Source organism: Rana temporaria, chromosome 1, assembly GCF_905171775.1.
Source record: "Rana temporaria chromosome 1, aRanTem1.1, whole genome shotgun sequence".
In the NCBI taxonomy this organism is placed as follows: domain Eukaryota; kingdom Metazoa; phylum Chordata; class Amphibia; order Anura; family Ranidae; genus Rana; species Rana temporaria.
The window spans coordinates 551,716,643-551,736,872 of record NC_053489.1 but is presented as its reverse complement, the minus strand read 5'-3'; the positions used below and the strand labels follow the sequence as shown (position 1 = coordinate 551,736,872).

General features: G+C 43.7%; 1 protein-coding gene across 6 annotated transcripts in view; it reads right to left on the bottom strand.

Annotated features, from left to right (window-relative positions):
- WDR17 (WD repeat domain 17) overlaps nucleotides 1-20,230 on the bottom strand; it is a 168,208-nt gene that overhangs the window by 130,841 nt on the left and 17,137 nt on the right. For 3 of the 6 annotated variants that reach the window (XM_040333619.1, XM_040333636.1, XM_040333628.1), the window contains exon 1: nucleotides 2,195-2,356. The exons of 1 other annotated variant lie outside the window; for it this stretch is intronic. In XM_040333619.1, coding sequence (XP_040189553.1) covers nucleotides 2,195-2,245 — 51 coding nt within the window. In that variant the 5' untranslated portion in view covers nucleotides 2,246-2,356. Of the gene's footprint in view, nucleotides 1-1,694; nucleotides 1,795-1,821; nucleotides 2,357-20,230 lie in introns of those variants that run through there. 2 more of the 6 variants (XM_040333645.1, XM_040333654.1) reach the window with 2 other exon arrangements.

Genomic DNA, 20,230 nt, shown 5'->3' with positions numbered 1-20,230 from the left:
GACCGGACCCTGAGGAAGACTGTGGAGAAGGACCAATTCCAGACCTTGGGGGACCTGCGGAAGCAGTGGACTGAGTCTGGAGTAGAAACATCCAGAGCCACCGTGTACAGGCGTGTGCAGGAAATGGGCTACAGGTGCCGCATTCCCCAGGTCAAGCCACTTTTGAACCAGAAACAGCGGCAGAAGCGCCTCACCTGGGCTACAGAGAAGCAACACTGGACTGTTGCTCAGTGGTCCAAAGTACTTTTTTCGGATGAAAGAACATTTTGCATGTCATTCGGTAATCAAGGTGCCAGAGTCAGGAGGAAGACTGGGGAGAGGGAAATGCCAAAATGCCTGAAGTCCAGTGTCAAGTACCCACAGTCAGTGATGGTCTGGGGTGCCATGTCAGCTGCTGGTGTGGGTCCACTGTGTTTTATCAAGGGCAGGGTGAATGCAGCTAGCTATCAGGAGATTTTGGAGCACTTCATGCTTCCATCTGCTGAAAAGCTTTATGGAGATAAAGATTTCATTTTTCAGCACGACCTGGCACCTGCTCACAGTGCCAAAACCACTGGTAAATGGTTTACTGACCATGGTATTACTGTGCTCAATTGGCCTGCCAACTCTCCTGATCTGAACCCCATAGAGAATCTGTGAGATATTGGGAAGAGAAAGTTGAGAGACGCAAGACCCAACACTCTGGATGAGCTTAAGGCCGCTACCGAAGCATCCTGGGCCTCCATAACACCTCAGCAGTGCCACAGGCTGATTGCCTCCATGCCACGCCGCATTGAAGCAGTCATTTCTGCAAAAGGATTCCCGACCAAGTATTGAGTGCATAACTGAACATAATTATTTGAAGGTTGACTTTTTTTTTATTAAAAACACTTTTCTTTTATTGGTCGGATGAAATATGCTAATTTTTTGAGATAGGAATTTTGGGTTTTCATGAGCTGTATGCCAAAATCATCAATATTAAAACAATAAAAGGCTTGAACTACTTCAGTTGTGTGTAATGAATCTAAAATATATGAACGTCTAATGTTTATCAGTACATTACAGAAAATAATGAACTTTATCACAATATGCTAATTTTTTGAGAACGACCTGTATTGCATTAGACTTCCTGTGTAATAATAACTAATAATGAACTGAATAATCTGTCACAGTTTAATCTCCTTTTGTACAAAATGGCTGCTAATTTGCAAAAAACAAAGGGCCAGCATACAGGAGTTCTAAAAAGTACCATATTCTGTATCTATAAATCTTTTTATAGGACCAGGCAAACATTACATAAATATTTGTTAATATTATCCCTCGCTCCTCTATAATTCAACGTAAGTTGACTTTGTTTAATATAGCCGAAGAACATTTCTTGTTATTTCTAAGAACCTTCAATTCTAAACTAATAACCGAATAATAAACTACCATTTGCAGCTGGTCCTAGAGATATTTTTAAGAAGAAAGGACTTCAATGTCCAGATAAGAAAATGATATAACCAGGCTTTTATCTTTGTTATCACCTGAAAAAAAAAAGGAAGCTGACAATAGAGGTGCGTGAGGAGAACACGGAACGGATTTCCTGTAGACCTGACGCTTGATGTACCTAAAATGCACATGCAAAGTGCCAGATGCTTCTGCCACGGCCTCAACTGCCAGCAAAGTGGATTACAAATACCCTGCTGACTCCTGTCTGACATAGCATATCCCACCTTGTAAGTTGCAGGAAACACCATTCATCACAATACTCTGAACAAAATGGCAGCAGAGGGCTGGATGAGGTTTTGAAATACATAAAAAAAAAACGAGCCCTTTCAGCAACGTGATCCCAGCAGTCACCTTTTTCTTATCACTCAATAGCTGCATCTTTTTTTAGATCGCCTCTGCATACCTCCCAGGAATAACAAACAAGGCTGCTAGAACACATCCAGGGTACCAGTACAATATTCGCAATGCAATAGCGCTTGATATCAAAGATTATTGCAGTTTCCACGGAGATGGAAGAAAGCAGAAAAAAAAAAAACATAACGCTTTGTATCCAGCTTCTTCTGCAGTAAACTGAGCCCTCTTCCGTTCCTATTCAAAGAGGTCCATTTAAAAAAAAAAAAGGCTAAAAATAAAATAAAAAAAGCAGCAGTCTATTAAAAGAGTCCAAATCCTGCCGTCCTTGAAATACAGTGCATGGCTAAACATCTGGAAGAGGTATGCCTACCTTGACATAGGTGTCATATTTTGTGAACCACTTAAGGATTTCCATGTCCATTCCAGATTTCAGCAGCTTCCAGAAGACTGCCGAATCCTGCTTTTTCTCTCCAGCAAAAAAAAAAAAATAATAGAAAAAAAAAACAGTTGACTAGAGAGATGGAAGGACCTGCTCACAGGATAATGCAGCCTTCCTAAAGGATGCAAGAAAAGGCATGAGTATTGTGTCACAGCACTTATACACAGCCGCTGTCAGTAGCCTGGCAACTGCAGGCTTTAATAGGAGTCATTTTGTTTGCTTGTTTGGATTTCTAGCTTTTTTTGTTTTTGTTTTGTTAGAACCTATATATATATATATATATATATATATATATATATATATATATATATATATATATATAGTTTGTGGTTACTGTATGTGATTCTCTTTTATACAAATTGCAGCTGAAAAGAATAGCATACCACCCCCGATGATGGATATCATTGGGATTAACCCTTCCATTGCCAGCTATACTATAGAGCAGCTATCCTCTATTAGGATCCCTCCAGAAGTTGTTAGGGGTTCCTTGAGCTGTGGCTGAATGACTTTACATTTGATGGCGTCTACAAAGTTCTGGGACCAATACGTAGCTGCATGGCACCAATGATCTTTTTAGTTGTCTGTAAAGGTGGCAATCTGTCATGGAGGGGTGGCAGTGGAGGGTAGTATAATGGGAGGGGGTGGTAGTGGAGGGCAGTATAATGGGAGGGGTGGCAGTGGAGTGCAGTATAATGGGAGGGGGGCAGTATGATGGCAGGGGGTGGAAGTGGAGGGCAGTATAATGGGGGGTAGTGGAGGGTAGTATGGGGGGACTGTACAGCATGACTGGAGTGGGGCAGTGTATGGGAGGGAGTAGAGTGACCATGAGCGTACTCAGGGCAGTGGCAGGCAGCATATCTCCTACCTTTCTTCCAGCGGCAGCAACAGCCTTCAGGGAAGACCTGGAGTTTGGGGCGGAGTCGGGGGGAGACGGGGGTGGAGCTTGGGCGCGAGGAGGAATCCTCCTCTGGTTCGCTCTGAATGCTGGTGCTCCGCTCTCTTCCTCGTCGTGACATCACTGGTTGTTAGAAGCCAGGCGGGCTGTGTCTAGCAACCAGTTGTTTTGGCAGTGAGCCAGGCAGGGTCTGGGGGTGAAATAAAGCGGGTCTCGGCCAGTGCTAGTACAGTGGGCAGTGAGGGACAGTGGCGATGCGGCAGCATTTTTAGGGGGCATCAGATCAGCCAAGGGGGCAAGGTGCCCATGATGTGTGACAGACCTCCCACAGCGGGAATTTCATGGGCAATTCGGGACGGTTGGGAGGTATGCAATCTGATCACCACTATAAGGGGGACATTTCTCCACTGGTCAGCAATGTAAGGGGCATTTTTCCAACAAGACCTGACAATTATTTCATAGGTTCCCCTAGAGTAAAAAGTTTGAGAAAGGCTGCTAAAGATATTGTTGGTGATTCCTCTGCACTGAAGCGTAAGTAACCTTAAAAACCTAAAAAGGTATCTGTAGCTTACAGCAAGTCTCCAATTTCATAAAAGATTATGTTTTTGTCAAGACTGCCAATGCCCAGACTTATTTTATATTGTGTTATCACCAAAGTCCAGACATGGAGCAGAGTTTAGCTCTACAAACTTCATAAGACAGATTTTCCACTACTGATTGCTGAGCATTGGCAATATGAATGCAAAAAGATTCTTGTCTGCATCACCTTCACTGTACTCTACACATTTTTTTATATGATGATGTTATGATATTTAAAATGAACAGCTGATCGAAACATAATATAATGAATCAATATGTTCAAATAATATCAAATAGTTTTTATTTAATAAAAAATAAATAAAAGATAAATTGTAATGGAAGACATCCCTACCCCCCTAATGCCTTGTACACACGACCGGTTTTCATGACGAGATATCTGCCATTTTTTATATTGGTCATGAAAACCAGTCGTGTGTATGCTCCCTAGCAGTTTTCTCGACGAAAAAACTGCCCGCAAAAAAATAGAAACCAGCTCTTTTTTCTCGTCGTGTTTCCCGTCAGTTTTTTTCTCATCACGAAAAAAAAAAGGTGTGTATTTTTTTCTGAGGGAAAAAAAAAACGTGCATGCTCAGAAATAAGTATGCAGCCCAAGGGTTGTGCCATTTGAAAGGAACTTCCCCTTTATAGTCCCGTCGTACGTGTTGTATGTCACCACGCTTTGGTCAGACGTTTTTTTGCATGAACGTGTGTACATACAAGGCAGTTACACGCTGACAGGAAAAAAACAGTGAACTACCTAGAATGCTCAACAGCACCCTGGTAGTTCATTGTGAACTGCAAGCCAACAGCTGCAAAAGTTGTCGGTAGTTCATTCATTCACAGAGCTCTGTACCGCACAGCCATGTTTTTTCAACGTGCTTTAGTTACATTTATTTGTCTAAGCCCTTGTTCACATTGGTCTATTTTGACATGTGATTTGACATGTTATGTTTTTTTTTTTTTTTTGTCTAGCAACCCACTAGCATCACTAGTTTCCTTTATACACACAGAAATTCTAATTTTCCGTCTTTTTGTCCCTGTTGGCCAACTCCAAGTAAAAAAAAAAAAATTCTAGGCTGGCTACATGGTCAGACCTAGTCTTTAACGTATTATTATATTTATTAATACTTTTTAGCTTTTGTTGTATTAATTGCATCTCTCAGTTGAAAGTGCTACTTAATTTTTTTTTTTTTTTTAATTCTTCACAAATTTTTTAATGCCACTTTTTTACACTAGCATTAAGCCACATTTCGTGTAGCCATATCATCTAATTGCCAAGGGGATATATGTCAGCTTTTGACACATTGCTTGTATATCTTAAATAAGTGTTTCTTACATTTAATATTATTAAATGTCTTTTTTTTTACACTAACATTAGGTCACATTGGTATTAAAATACTTTCTTATAGGACCTGTGCCTTCAGTTGATAATGTTCCCTCCCAATCTATGTTTTGAAAAGTGTCCCTTAGCATTGGAAAATTAAAGCATTTTTTTGACAGAGTAAGGGAAGGTTAAAACTCATCAGCTTTTTTTTTGTCATATGTGTCCCGTTGGAAAAATTTCCCTTCACTTCCTGTCCCATGGCCAAAACAGGAAGTGAGGTGAAATCCCACCAAAAGAGGAAATCCCCAGTTGTCCCAAGAGCCAGAACTCCCTATAGAGGGTAAATCTCCCTAATGGGGCACAGACATAACAAAGATCTGACAGGTGTTCTAATCTTTCTCCATGCTATCCAAAACTGTCTTTAGTTATACTTTGAGTTTTTCTCTTGCTAGTATGTACCTGTAGCTTATTACTTAGATTAAAAGAGAAGTTTGTAGATTTTTAAAAAACAAACCTTTATACTCGCCTAGATGGTTGCAGCATGAATCCAATGCTGCGGGGAACTGAACAGTCAAATACCGCTGATTGCTTAGTTCTCAGTCTTCAGTAAGCAGAGAGGCATTGGTTGACTGTCAGTCACCGGCTTCTGCTCAGCTCCTCCAGTGCTCACTTGAGCGCCGGACTGTGGAGGCAGCAGGCACCGCTGGCTGAGGCTCTCAGTGGCCAGGAATCTGGGTGCAACCCGACATTATTGTCAGGGCCCCTGGAGAGCCTGGCCTGGCTCTGTGAAGTCAGGTGATAGCATAATTTAGCCCACCCCACTGCTCTGGGTCATAGGAGTGCAGAACTAAGTGACCCACAGGAGAAGTATGGCCACAAAAGCTTTGACCATACTTCTCCTTTAACCACTTGCTGCCCACCCACGTCAAATGACAGAGGAGTGGTGCGGCTTTCATTCTGAGGCGACGGCTGCTCTCCCACGCCCACAGAACACAGCGTGACCACAAACTTGGTAAAGAACCGCAGCCATTTATCGTGTCTCCTCGCATCACACAGATAGTGTGTTGGGAGGAGGTGGCATCTCCTCAAAGGGGAGACCAGGTAATCAGGGCACTGATCATAAGTGCCCTGATTACAGTAAAGCCCCAGCAGTGCCCATCAGTGACACCAATCAGTGCCCATCAGTGACACCAATCAGTGCCCATAAGTGATATCAATCAATACCCATCAGTGGCACCAATCAGTGCCCATTAGTGATGCCAGTCAGTGCTGCCTTTCAGTGCCCATCAGTGCCTGCTCATCAGTGCTGCCCATCACTGCTGCCTATCCATGCCGCATATTAGTGTCGCCTATCCATGCCACCTATCCGTGCCCACCAGTGCCACCTATCAGTGCTTTTGTCCCAATTTTTTGCTGTGGAATGTTTATTTTGTGATTTATTTTAATAAAACGGAACGTTTTTGGAGTGCGGCTGTCCAAGTTCCTTTCGTATTTTTGCATTTCCATTGCATTGCCGGCACCCAGGGTTTGGATCCAGTGAAGGGGCTCTCTGATCACTTTGAGCGGTTATCTTTTCTCTCTATCAGTGCTCATTAGTGCCACCTCATCAGTGCCACCTAATCAGTGCCCATAAGTGCCACCTCATTAGTGCCCATCGGGGCAGCCTATCAGTGCCACCTCATCAGTGCACATCAATGAAGGAGAAAAATTACTTATTTACGAAATTTACAGACAGAAACTAAAGAGAAACTTTTTTTTCTGTCTTTTTTACTAGTAAAAAAAAACATCAGTGAATAAATACCACCAAAAGAAAGCTCTATTTGTGTGAAAAAAAAAATTATACAAATTTCATTTGGTTACAGTGTTGCATGACCGTGCGAATATCATTCAAAGTGTAACAGCGCTGAAAGCTGAAATTGGCTTGGCCAGGAAGGGGGTGAAAGTACCCTGTAGGCAAGTGGTTAAATAAAACCCCTTTATGGTCACAGCTAGCCAGTTTTCTTCTATATGAACATTTGCTCTAAGCGGTTTTAGATGAACAAATCCAACAGACTGTCATTTCTAGTTATGTCTGAGTTTACAATAGTGCCTTTAAATATCTAAAAATATATATATATTGCCCAAAAAAAATATATATATATATTTGCACAATTGTAAAGCAGTTTTGAAAACTTTAGAAATCCCATAATCTTATATTCAGATAATACACAGACGTCAGTAATTCAGTACTGGAATACACTTACTGTACTGTATATGTATTCAACTTATCTGTATGGGATTTAAAGTTCACAAAGAGATGTTGTTATGGTATCCCGTTCTCCTGTTGCCTGGATACAACTCCCGGTGGTACTGCTGCGTGACATAATTATTCATTTGTTTTCTGCCTGAAAAACAACGTTCAGTAAAGTGCTTTGGTAAACTAGGCTCTCTAACTGCATTTACTATATAAATTGATTAAAAGTAAACTGCATCTTAAATCAACAAATCAATAGCTTTAAGCACTGGAATCTTGGCACTGTTGTGTGTGATGGCGGGCTGTGAGGATCCAACGCCGTTACTACTTGTGAAAGAGGGTAGGACATGAGAAGACGTACCGTATAAGGAGATCAGGTAGTGGTAGGGAATAGCTTAGAGATTGGCCTGGCCTCTTTTATCATGGCTTTCTTCTAAGTACTGATCTTTGTGGTTGCGCCAGAATCTTTGCTATTGGTCATGAGATTTTGGCACCGTAAGGTCTTGGCTCAACAATGAAAAAAAATGAGTTTCCAGTACTTTTTGGCAATTATAAGATAAGTATAGCTTCCTGGCAATTATAAGTAATGGTTTTTGTGCCTTTACTTCCTCTCTAAGAGAGCTACTTTTTAAAGGTTAAAGTGTATGTAAACTCTAGAACGATACATGAATATATTGCACCTAACAGTCCTTAGAGGTGGTCGTTGTGTTTGTTTAATTTTTTATGATGTTTATTTTCTCTATTTTAAGCTGTTGATCCCGCTAGTGTGACAGTTCCAACTATACTATACAGTGGGGCAAAAAAGTATTTAGTCAGCCACCAATTGTGCAAGTTCTCCCACTTAAAAAGATGAGAGAGGCCTGTAATTGTCGTCATAGGTATACCTCAACTATGAGAGACAAAATGTGGAAACAAATCCAGACAATCACATTGTCTGATTTGGAAAGAATTTATTTGCAAATTATGGTGGAAAATAAGTATTTGGTCAATATCAAAAGTTCATCTCAATACTGTTATATAACCTTTGTTGTCCAGAGGTTTTCTATGGGGTTGAGATCTGGAGACTGGCTAGGCCACTCCAGGACCTTGAAATGCTTCTTACAAAGCCACTCCTTCGTTGCCCGGGCGTTGTGTGTTTGGGATCATTGTCATGCTGAAAGACCTATCCACGTTTCATCTTCAATGCCCTTGCTGATGGGAGGAGGTTTGCACTCAAAATCTCACGATACATGGCCCCATTCATTCCTTTATGTACACGGATCAGTCGTCCTGTTCCCTTTGCAGAGAAACAGCTTCAAATCATGATGTTGCCACCCCATGCTTCACAGTAGGTATGATGTTCTTTGGTTGCAACTCAGCATTCTCTCTCCTCCAAAAACGACGAGTCGTGTTTCTACCAAACATTTCTACTTTGGTTTCATCTGACCATATGACATTCTCCCAATCCTCTTCTGGATCATCCAAATGCTCTCTAGCAAACCTCAGATGGGCCCAGACATGTACTGGCTTAAGCAGGGGGACACATCTGCAGGATCTACATCCCTGGCGGCGTAGTGTGTTACTAATGTTAGCCTTTGTTACGTTGGTTCCAGCTCTCTGCAGGTCATTCACTAGGTCCCCCCGTGTGGTTCTGGGATTTTTTCTCACCGTTCTTGTGATCATTTTGACCCCACGGGGTGAGATCTTGCGTGGAGCCCCAGATCAAGGGAGATTATCAGTGGTCTTGTATGTCCATTTTCTAATTATTGCTCCCACAGTTGATTTCTTCACACCAAGCTGCTTGCATATTGCAGATTCAGTCTTCCCAGCCTGGTGCAGGTCTACAATTTTGTTTCTGGTGTCTTTGGACAGCTCTTTGGTCTTCACCATAGTGGAGTTTGGAGTGTGACTGTTTGAGGTTGTGGACAGGTGTCTTATATACTGATAACAGGTTCAAACAGGTGCCATTAATACAAGTAATGAGTGGAGGACAGAGGAGCAACTTAAAGGGGAGTTCCAGCCATTTGTATGTTTATTAAAAGTCAGCAGCAACAAAAAGTGTAGCTGCTGGCTTTTAATAAACAGGCACTTACCTGCTCCAGCGCTCCAGCGACGCGCCGGCCGGGGCTCCGCTCCTCTCCCCCCCTCCCCGGCCGGCGTCTTCATCTTCAGTGTGGGCACCCGGCCGTGACAGCTTTCGGCTTCACGGCCGGGCACCCACTGCGCATGCGCGAGCGCGAGCGGCGCGGCACTGCGCATGCGCGAGCGGCGCGGCGCCGCCCTGTAATTGGCCAGGAGATCGCCTAGGACCTGTGACGTGTCCTAGGCGATCGCCTACAGCAGCCACTTCCTGAAGGCGACTAAGCTTAGTCGCCTACAGGAAGGAGGAAGTGGGACAGGAAGTCCCACTCGTGCTGAAGCCCCCACTCCCCCCCCCAAAAAAATTACATGCCAAATGTGGCATGTAAGGGGGAGAGGAGTGGGTTAAGAGGAAGTTCCAAATTTGGGTGGAACTCCTCTTTAAAGAAGAAGATACAGGTCTGTGAGAGCCAGAAATCTTGCTTGTTTGTAGGTTACCAAATACTTATTTTCCACCATAATTTGCAAATACATTCATACAGTGTATATATATATAAGCCGGAACGTGGCGGAACTCTATTCTGCCACCTCTTGCGTATCCTGTCTTCTCCAACCTGTCACTAAACTCAGGAGACGGTAGAGGACATTTTTGCAGTAGTCACTTCCTTTTTCCCGGCTTCTATGTGCTCTCACCAAGTACCTAGGGCATGTGCAGGGTAAGTCATATGTTTGTTGGTGCCACGATCCCGACACCACAACTACCAGCATTTGTTTTTCCATTTGTGTGGTGCTTCAGGAGTAATATGTGAAGAGATTAGAGCTGTGAGAAGGGGAGGGATTTGTGAAGAAGGGGAGAATTTTGAAGAGGTGTATGCCGTGAGAAAGGGGGGGGGGGGGGGGTAATTGTGAAGAGATGAGAGTTACTTTTTTTTCCTTCTTGGCAGAAAGTTTTGCATGGTGTCAGACCATGCCCCACTGAACTGGACGAGACAAAGCAAACACATGAATGCCAGGGTTACTAGATGGTTCTTGGCACTGCATGAGTTCAAATTTGTGGTGGAACACAGGCCCGATTCTGGGAAAAATGAGAATCACGATTCTTTTGCATAAAATGAAGATCACGATTCTCAAAAATGTATTTATTTAAAGTTATTTTCAACAAAAAACGGAGCTCTGATTTTCACATTTAACTAAATGTGAAAATCAAAGGTGTTCTGTCACATTAGCAAGCATGTAAGGTCAGCAGGTTTGCTGCGGCATTTAAAATTTAACATCTAAACAGTCCGTCAGATTTACATATAGTGGGCCATATTCTCAAACATTTCAGGCGGCGGAACGTATGTACTTTACGTTACGCCGCCGCAAGTTTAAGTGGCAAGTGCCGGATTCCCAAACCACTTACCTGTGAACTTGCGGCGGCATCGCGTAAAGTCCACCCGTGTAAGCCATCCTAATTCAAATGATCCAGGCAGGGGGCGTGGATCATTTAAATTAGGCGCGCTCCCGCGCCGATCGTAATGCGCATGCTCCGTCGGGTAAATTACCCGACTTGCATTGCGCTAAATGACGTCTCACGGACGTCATTTGTTTTGACTGTAACGTAAATGGCGTCCAGCGCCATTCACGGACGACTTACGTAAACGACGTTCAATTTTGAAATTTCGACGCGGGATCGACGGCCATACTTAACATTGAGTACGCCACCTAGGGGGCATCTTTATCTTTACGCCGCGTATCGCTTACGGAAACGACGTTAAAACACTACGGCGGGCAAGCGTACGTTCGAGAATCGGCGTGACTAGTCATTTGCATATTCTACGCTGACCGCCACCTAGCGGTCAGCGTAAATATTGCAGCCTAAGATACAACGGCGCAGGCTGTTGTATCTTAGGCATGTTTAAGTGTATCTCAGTTTGAGAATACACTTAAACATAGGAAACGGACTTACGTAGGCGTATCTGTTGATACGCCTACGTAACTTGTTTGAGAATATGGCCCACTGTATTTAAGCACATAAGCTCAGTTTTGTGTTGAAAATAACTGTGAAATCTAAAACTCCGTTGGGTGTAACAAGATGTCCACTTGCCCCCTTCTCACCAACATTACTGTGCAGGAGTGTGGGGTGGAGCAAGATGGCGGAGACAAAACGTCACTTCCTGATGAGACAGCCGCCACCAGGTGTACCAAGATGGCCGCCGCTCCGGAGCTAGGCTGGAGTCAGGGATTTTCCTATGGCCGTACCCGAGTAGCGGTACCGCTCGATCCATTCCACGCTGGATCCGAAAATCACGGGTCATCCAGCCTGGAGATCGCGGGGGGGGGGGGGGGGGGTTGAATCGAGATCGCGAGCTCTAGAAGAACCTCCAAAACACTGACTACCAGGGCTCTGGTCCTGAAGTGGTTAAGCCCCAGAAAAGGAAGGCTTGAATGGCAGCAGAGCCAAATCAGCACCTGTGTCAGTGAAGGAGTGTGGAGTAGCTCACAAGCTGAAAGCACGAACGGGCGAGCGCTCTTGGGAACTGAGACACTTGTTGCTGAAACTCTGTGGCTTGTCCAGTAGCCAGAACCACGGAGAAACACTACCCCAGTATTGGAGGGACCAAGAGTTTGGCTGTGAACCAGTTGTATGGGTCCTTGTATCGCTAGAACTGTGAACTATTTATTTGATTTTGTGCTGAAGGAAGCTATTTATGTTATCTGTTTTGGTGGAATTAAAGAACTGTTTGCTTTTACAAATGTCCGCTGGTGATCTTGGCCCCCATTATTACACACACACACAGTATCTCACAAAAGTGAGTACACCCCTCACATTTTTGTAAATATTTATTATCTCTTTTCATGTGACAACGCTGAAGAAATTACACTTTGCTACAATGTAAAGTAGTGAGTGTACAGCTTATATAACAGTGTAAATTTGCTGTCCCCTCAAAATAACTCAACACACAGCCATTAATGTCTAAACTGGCAACAAAAGTGAGTACAACCCTAAGTAAAAATGTCCAAATTGGGCCCGAAGTGTGAATATTTTGTGTGGCCACCATAATTTTCCAGCATTGCCTTAACCCTTTTGGGCATGGAGTTCCCCAGAGATTCACAGGTTGCCGCTGAAGTCCTCTTCCACTCCTCCATGATGACAGTTGTGGTGCCACACTGATTTCCCAAAGTAGTTTCTGTAAAATTTTGGCAATTTCGAGATGCGATTCCCATTGACCTCCATGCAGAAACCCACACAGATGTCTCTGAAATCGTCCCCGAATTTGGGACTGACCTGCGGTAATGAAATTGTGTGAGTGAACTCGCATGATTTCATTACCACACTCAGTGTGAACCTGGGCTAAACATCCATTTTCAAACAGCAGTGTACATGAGGCCTAATAGGCTTCATGTACACTGTGTAAAACACAACATGTTTAAACAGCTTTTGTTCCTAAACCTATACTAGAGGTGCAGGTGGGCAGAAAAGCAGGTCATACAATTGTATTCAAAATTATTCAACCCCCACTGAAATTGATTGTTTTGGCCAGTTTGACATTGATTTTGATCATTCAGTCATCCTGCTTACAATTAAATCAAAGAGGCACGTGTAGGTCAGACAAATATAACATAACATTTATAATGAAATAACCACAAATGTATTTTCTGTGCTCACATCATTATCAGTTTTATTCAACCCCCAAGTGACATTCAATCTTAGTACTTAGTACAACATTCTTTTACAGTTATAACAGCTTTTAAACGTAAAGCATAGCTTGACACATGTGTCTTGCAGCGATCTACGGGTATCTTCGCCCATTGGTCATGGGCAAAAGCCTCCAGTTCAGTCACATTCTTAGGCTTGCGCACTGCAACTGCTTTCTTTAATTCCCACCAGAGGTTCTCAATCGGATTTAAGTCTGGTGACTGCGATGGCCACTCCAAAATGTTACAGCCTTTAATCTGCAACCATGCTCTAGTGCAGTGGTCATCAACCCTGTCCTGCAGGGCCCACTAACAGGCCAGGTTTTATGTATTACCTTGGGGAGATGCAGACTAGAATACTGCAATCACTGAGGAGCAAATGATATCACCTGTGATGTATTTCAGTTATCTTGCAAACCTGGCCTGTTAGTGGGCCCTGCAGGACAGGGTTGATGACCACTGCTCTAGTGGACTTGGAGGTATGCTTGGGATCATTGTCCTGTTGAAAGGTCCAACGTCTCCCAAGCCTCAGGTTTGTGACGGACTGCATCACATTGTCATCCAATATCTCCTGGTACTGAAGAGAATTCATGGTACCTTGCACACGCTGAAGCTTCCCTGTACCTGCAGAAGCAAATCAGCCCCAAAGCATGATTGACACCCCGCCATGCTTCACAGTAGGCAAGGTGTTCTTTTCATCATAGGCCTTGTTCTTCCTCCTCCAAACATAGCGTTGATCCATGTTTGTGCACATGATTTTTGCATACTGCAGTCGACTCTTCTTATTCTTTGGAGACAGCAAGGGGGTGTGCCTGGGAGTTCTGGCATGGAGGCCTTCATTACGCAGTGTGCGCCGTATTGTCTGAGCAGAAACTTCAGTACCCACATCTGACAAATCTTTTCTCAGTTCCTCAGAAGTCACAAGGGGACTTTTCTCCACTCTACGCTTCAGGTAGCGCTCAGCAGTCGAAGTCAGCATCTTCTTTCTGCCACGACCAGGTAGCGTTTCAACAGTGCCCTTTGCCTTGAATTTGCGAATGATGCTTCCTATGGTGTCTCTTGGTATGTTTAACATCTTTGCAATCTTCTTATAGCCATTGCCCTTCCTGTGAAGAGTAATCACCTCTTCTCTTGTCTTCCTGGACCATTCTCTTGACTTCACCATGTTTGTAACCACACCAGTAAATGTCTAGAAGGAGCCTAGTATCACAGTCATTTTAAAGCTGCCTGATTGGTGCTTATTAGGATTTATTGCTGCTCCCTGACATCCACAGGTGTTTTCAATACCTGATTGAATACACGTCAATGAACCTCTGTTCTTCAGAGTGGTAGTCTTTAAGGGGTTGAATAATTGTGTAAATGAAGAATTCACAAAATAAACATTTACTACTGTATTACAAAACCAATTGATGTCATTTTAGTTGCATATGGTTCTTTAAGAAGTCCTTGTAGGATTTCATTCTGAATACAATTACAAATGTACACTAAATTCTCTAAAACCCTTTACAGCATTGGGGGGTTGAATAATTTTGAACAAAACTGTATGTTCTTCTGTCTGGCTGCAGACTAAAGATTGTATTATAAAGCACACTGGGAGATCTAATCCTTCCAACATGCTGGTTCGATCCTGTGGCCTCCTCCCAGGTGTGGGGACTCCTATGGGAGCCTCTATGGGAATTCTGAATAACAACCTGCCTCCCTCTGATAATAAGAGGCAGCAGCTTAGCTCTAATACCCGTGGAGCACATACTCAACCAAGAAGACATCTATTTTACTCCATATAGGACTGCGACTTTAACCTTAATTAAACCCCTGTGTTTGATTAGACTGATTGCCTAACCTCAAGTTTTGCCTATTGGTCCAGTCTGATTATCAATGCCATGTTTCCTCTTGGTGTCACTCAGTAACATTAGTTTTGGTATTGCATTATTTACGCATACAGTGGAACCTCGTATTGCAAGTAACGCGGTTAACGAGCGTTTCGCAATATAAGCGCGGTATTTTAAAAAATCCTAACTCGGTTTGCGAGTGTAATCTCGCAAAATGAGCAGGATTCAAGCCAAAGAAATGTGCAGAACCGCTATTGGGCTGAGGTGGGGGGGGGGGGGGGGCGTTCTAAACTGTTCGAAAAGACACGGAAATGTTCTGTTCCCGAGCCTTTCCGAGGTTTGTCGAGGTCAGCAGAGCTGTCCTTGGGCCTTTTCGGCTGTTTCCGAGGCTCTTCGGCGACCCCCCACCTCTGGCCGCATGCAGTATTGCATGCCATTTAAGTCAATGCGGAACAAATTATTTTCGTTTCCATTGACTTCAATGGGGAAACTTGCTTTGATATGCAAGTACTTTGGATTACGAGCATTCTCCTGGAGCGGATTATTCTCGTGATCCGAGGTTCCATTGTACATATATTAAGCAATAAATAAAATGGTAATACTTTATCAGGGGCAAAAAAATCCAAGCCAAAGATGATACCAAAAGTAAACTTTGTATCATTCATGTAAAGTTGAACCCCAAGAATTCCCTTTATCACATACTTCCATTGGTCCAGCGTGGCACAATAATGAATGCATAGCCCATACCTGATGGGTCACTGGGGAAGCTGACAATTACTGTAGTATGGGCGCTTCTACAGCAATAGCTGCAATCTTAGATATTATTAATATTAGACATCAATGTCAATCTTCTCCACCTTGTCCAATCAGAACACACCTTACAATTACTTGTCGTTAAAGTGGCACTTCACTCTCTCAATCACCACTGACTATTTGTAATCCTCATGCTGCTAGCATTAGTAAATAAATAGGAAAGTATATCATATTTACTTGTTTTAAACCTTATTTTTCCCTTCTTTCTTCAGTTACTTCCTGGTTTGCATACCTAGGCAAATTATGTCATACATCCCAGCTAAGCACACCCTCCTGCCCGCATGCCTAAGAGAAGGGCAGATGGATTCCAGGAAATAAATGCTACATGAATCAACTGCCCACACTCAGGATGACCATGGTCAGAAATGCTATGGTGGTGTTTTTCAAAGTGATTTCCCAGCAAAATAAAGCATGGAGACATGGATGGATGGGAGTGTTTGCTTTGAATATTAAGAATCAATTAAATTGTTTTTTTGTTTTTTTGGTGCTCAGGTGCAGTACTTCCGAAATGTGTTGGGCTTGGGATGCCACATGTTTGAGCCCCTTTGCCATATCTAAGCAGCTTACATTGTAACATCTTGGACACACAGGGCTGTTTGTGACCCTATGACATTATGCCTTGTATACATTGTCCATATATATTATGTCTGTATATACATTTGAACCTTTTTTATGACTCTGCAATAAATAGTGTATATTCACTTTTTAACTCATTGATTTTTCTGGTGTACTGGCCTTTAAAATCCTGTCAGGAGTGTCTCCTTTTGGCTTTATTACTGCAATTGGGGATGTTGGCAAAAACACCTACAGTATAATACCACTTACCCCATCTTAGCTATTATCCCTATAAGTGATAACCAAGTTAGGACAGTTCTCAAGACAGTCCTCCCAATTTTCCAGAGTCGGCAAATTAGTCTTCCAGAGATCCCAGAGACACTCAACTTTTGAAGAATTAGTACAGAGTAGGGCAGTATACAAGGAGTATAGGGGTTTATGCTGGTCCCCCAGGGCTAGCAACTCCTCTATGGGGTCATCTTGGAGGACTGGTGTATGAAAAAACTAACGGCATGTCTTAATTGGAGATATCTGAACAACACCCAGCTAGGAATCTGAAACTTTTGAAAGAGCTGTGAAAAAGAAAGCAGGGAACCAGCCGGGTTTTGACACCATACCGTGCCCAGACCCAGGGGTCTGGAATGGTACAAAAATGGCCCAGGGAGGGGTTCCCCAACTGGGACTGGGCAGGAGACAAATAATTTGACCCAAGAAATGTGTGTCTATCTGTCAGGGAAATCGTATGCACAGTCATTGCACGAAGACATGTGCGAAGATTCGCACATGCTAATAACAATTCTCGAGTGACAACCAGACACTCCCTAACTCACACACATGCTCATAATAATTCCTGAGTGACAACTAGACATGCCCAGACTCACGCATGTGTCTGTGCATGTGTGTTAGCGGAAATGTATGTGAATACTTGGTGCTCACTTGCCTATTTAAACTGGCTCCAGAGACCAGAGGATTGCTAAGTGGTCAACAGCTTCTTCTGTTTGTGACCTGTTCCTGTACTTCCCAGCTTGTCTTAACCCTGATTTTTCCTGATACCCCATTGCTGATTCTGGCTTGTGACCTGCCTGCTGTTTTGGTACCTACTCTGCTCACCCGATGTTGACCCCGGCCTGGCCCTGTCTCTGCTTTGGTTCCCGATTCTGCACCTCTGCTGCCCAGCTGATACCGAATCTTGCCTGCCTGACCACCCAAGATTCTGGATGTGCCTGCTGGCAAACCTGCTGCTGCTCATGGTTCCACACCTGCTGCTGTGTCTCTGCTTCAGCCAGCTCATCAGTCCACCTGTTGCTCGGCACCCACTGCAAGGTTCTTCCAGCCAGGATCTTCTCCAAGGCACCCGTGCCACTCTGTGCCCTATTATATGATGTCATCACCTCCAGGAGAAACAGTACAGGAGGTGTAAGGGAAGGCCCCCTCGTCAGTTTGGCCTCAACCAGTCATGAGATACTATCTTTGGCCCAGACCAGTAGGACAGTCCTAGTAGGACTTGGTACATTTCTATAGGCCCTAGACCATCTACAGACCAAGTTGTGAAGTTCAGTAAGGGAGCAGAGCAAGGCACCCTCCAAACAAGGAGACCCAAAAGGCTAGGCTTCCTCTAAAGCTGAGCAGCTCAGAAAATGTATTCTTTTGTCTTGATTATTTAAAAAAAAACTAAATCTAGTTATAAGTATTCAAAATATTATATGTCATATCTGGTATGCCAAGACCCAAAACAGACTTACAAGATGTGCTCTATAATATTATATACAGTATTTATGGGCGTATAACACACACTTTTTTCCCCTTAAAATCAGGGGAACATCGCGTGTGAGTGTTATACGCCGATCCATGCTGTCTGAGTGAAGAGGAGCGAGCGCCGCTGAATTACATAGAGCCGTGATCTCCTTCCCGTGTATCCGCCACTCCGTCGCGCACAGCCACGCCTCCTGGCCCCGCATTGGACCACTGTACTGTCTATCATATGAGCAGGCGCAGGAGGTGTGGCTGTAAGTGAAGGAGTGCCGGGTACACAGGAAGGAGATCGCGGCTCTATGTAATTCAGTGGCGCTCGCTCCCCCTCCTCCCTCGGAGACAGCAGGGATGATCTGACAATGAAAGGTAAGACTACAGATGGGAACTGAACAGGCAGGGCATTTTGGTAAATGTATAGGCTGCAGATGGGCATTAATCAGGCTGCAGTGAGGAGCAATGTTGCAGATGGGCACAGATCAGGCTGCACTATAGCTGCAGATGGACACAGATCAGGCTGCACTAAAGCTGCAGATGGACACAAATCTGGCTGCATTTAGGCTGAAGATGGACACAGATCAGGCTGCATTTAGGCTGAAGATGGACACAGATCTGGCTGCATTTAGGCTGAAGATGGACACAGATCAGGCTGCATTTAGGCTGAATATGGGCACAGATCAGGCTGCATTTAGGCTGAAGATGGACACAGATCTGGCTGCATTTAGGCTGAAGATGGACACAGATCTGGCTGCATTTAGGCTGAAGATGGACACAGATCAGGCTGCATTTAGGCTGAAGATGGGCACAGATCAGGCTGCATTTAGGCTGAAGATGGGCACAGATCAGGCTGCATTTAGGCTGAAGATGGGCACAGATCAGGCTGCATTTAGGCTGAAGATGGGCACAGATCAGGCTGCATTTAGGCTGAAGATGGGCACAGATCAGGCTGCATTGATGCTCAGATACCATCATTTTGCTTCAAAGTGGTTTATTTAAAAAAAACTTTTTTTTTCCTGAAACTTCCCTCTTAAATTGGGGTGCGTGTTATACGCCGATAAATACGGTATATATTGTATGTTTTTTTTTGCATTTTGACAATCACTACTTATATAGATGAGTTTTATATTACTTCAGTTGCCAATGTAATGACTGTCTATTAGAGTTGGTCTATTATGTTGGTCTATTAAAAGAAAGCTCATCCACACAATAATCAGCTTTGGAGTCTCTGACACAAATCCTCTTTCAGTACAATCCATCGGGCTACCTATTCACGAGCACACATATAATGTATAAGCCTGACATAACCTTTCAACCCTGAACCTTTGATGAAGCATTGATACTAGAAATGTATTACATGTACAATCATCAGCTGGAGATGTGTCCTCAGATCAAACAGGGCAAAAGAAGGACATTCAAACCAAGCTCCATCCACCCTACGATCAGATTGATCATAAAATGAAAGAGATGCCAGATAGTGTAAAATCCCAAAGGGCCCTTTCAGACATGCGAATCCCGTGAAGATCCGATTTTACCATCTGCTTGCTCAGCGGGGATCGCTCCTTGATCCCCACTCTCTGCAGGGACTGCCCTGTCAGATCTCCGCTCTCCTCTATGGGGGGAATAGGATTTTCCTCTGTCTTCAGAAACGGACCATAGCGGGGACCAACGAGATCAGATGTCAGCGGATGTTCATCCGCTGACATCTGCAATCTCATAGGGATAGATGTATGTCCGTTTTTTATCTGAAAACGGATGGATGAAAAACAGACATAGGGTCCGCATGTGTGAAAGGGCCCAAAAGGTTTGTTTAACCACCTCAATACAGGGCACTTTTACCCCCTTCCTGCCCAAGCCATTTTTCAGCTTTCAGCACTGTCACACTTTGAATGACAATTGCGCAGTCATGCAACTATGTACCCAAATGAAATTGTTATAATTTTTTCCCCACAAATAGAGCTTTCTATTGGTGGTATTTGATCACCTCTGTGGTTTTTATTTCTTGCACTATAAACAAAAGAAGAGGGACAAGTTTAAAAAAAAAACACAATGGGGGTAATCCACAAAAGGGATACGCCGGCGTATCTACTGATACGCCGTCGTATCCCTGTTTCTATCTATGGAACTGATCCACAGAATCAGTTTACCATAGATAGGCAGAAGATCCGACATGTGTAATTGAATTACACTGTCGGATCTTAAGGATGCAATTCTAGGCCGGCCGCTAGGTGGCGAGGCCATTGCGGCCGGCCTAGAA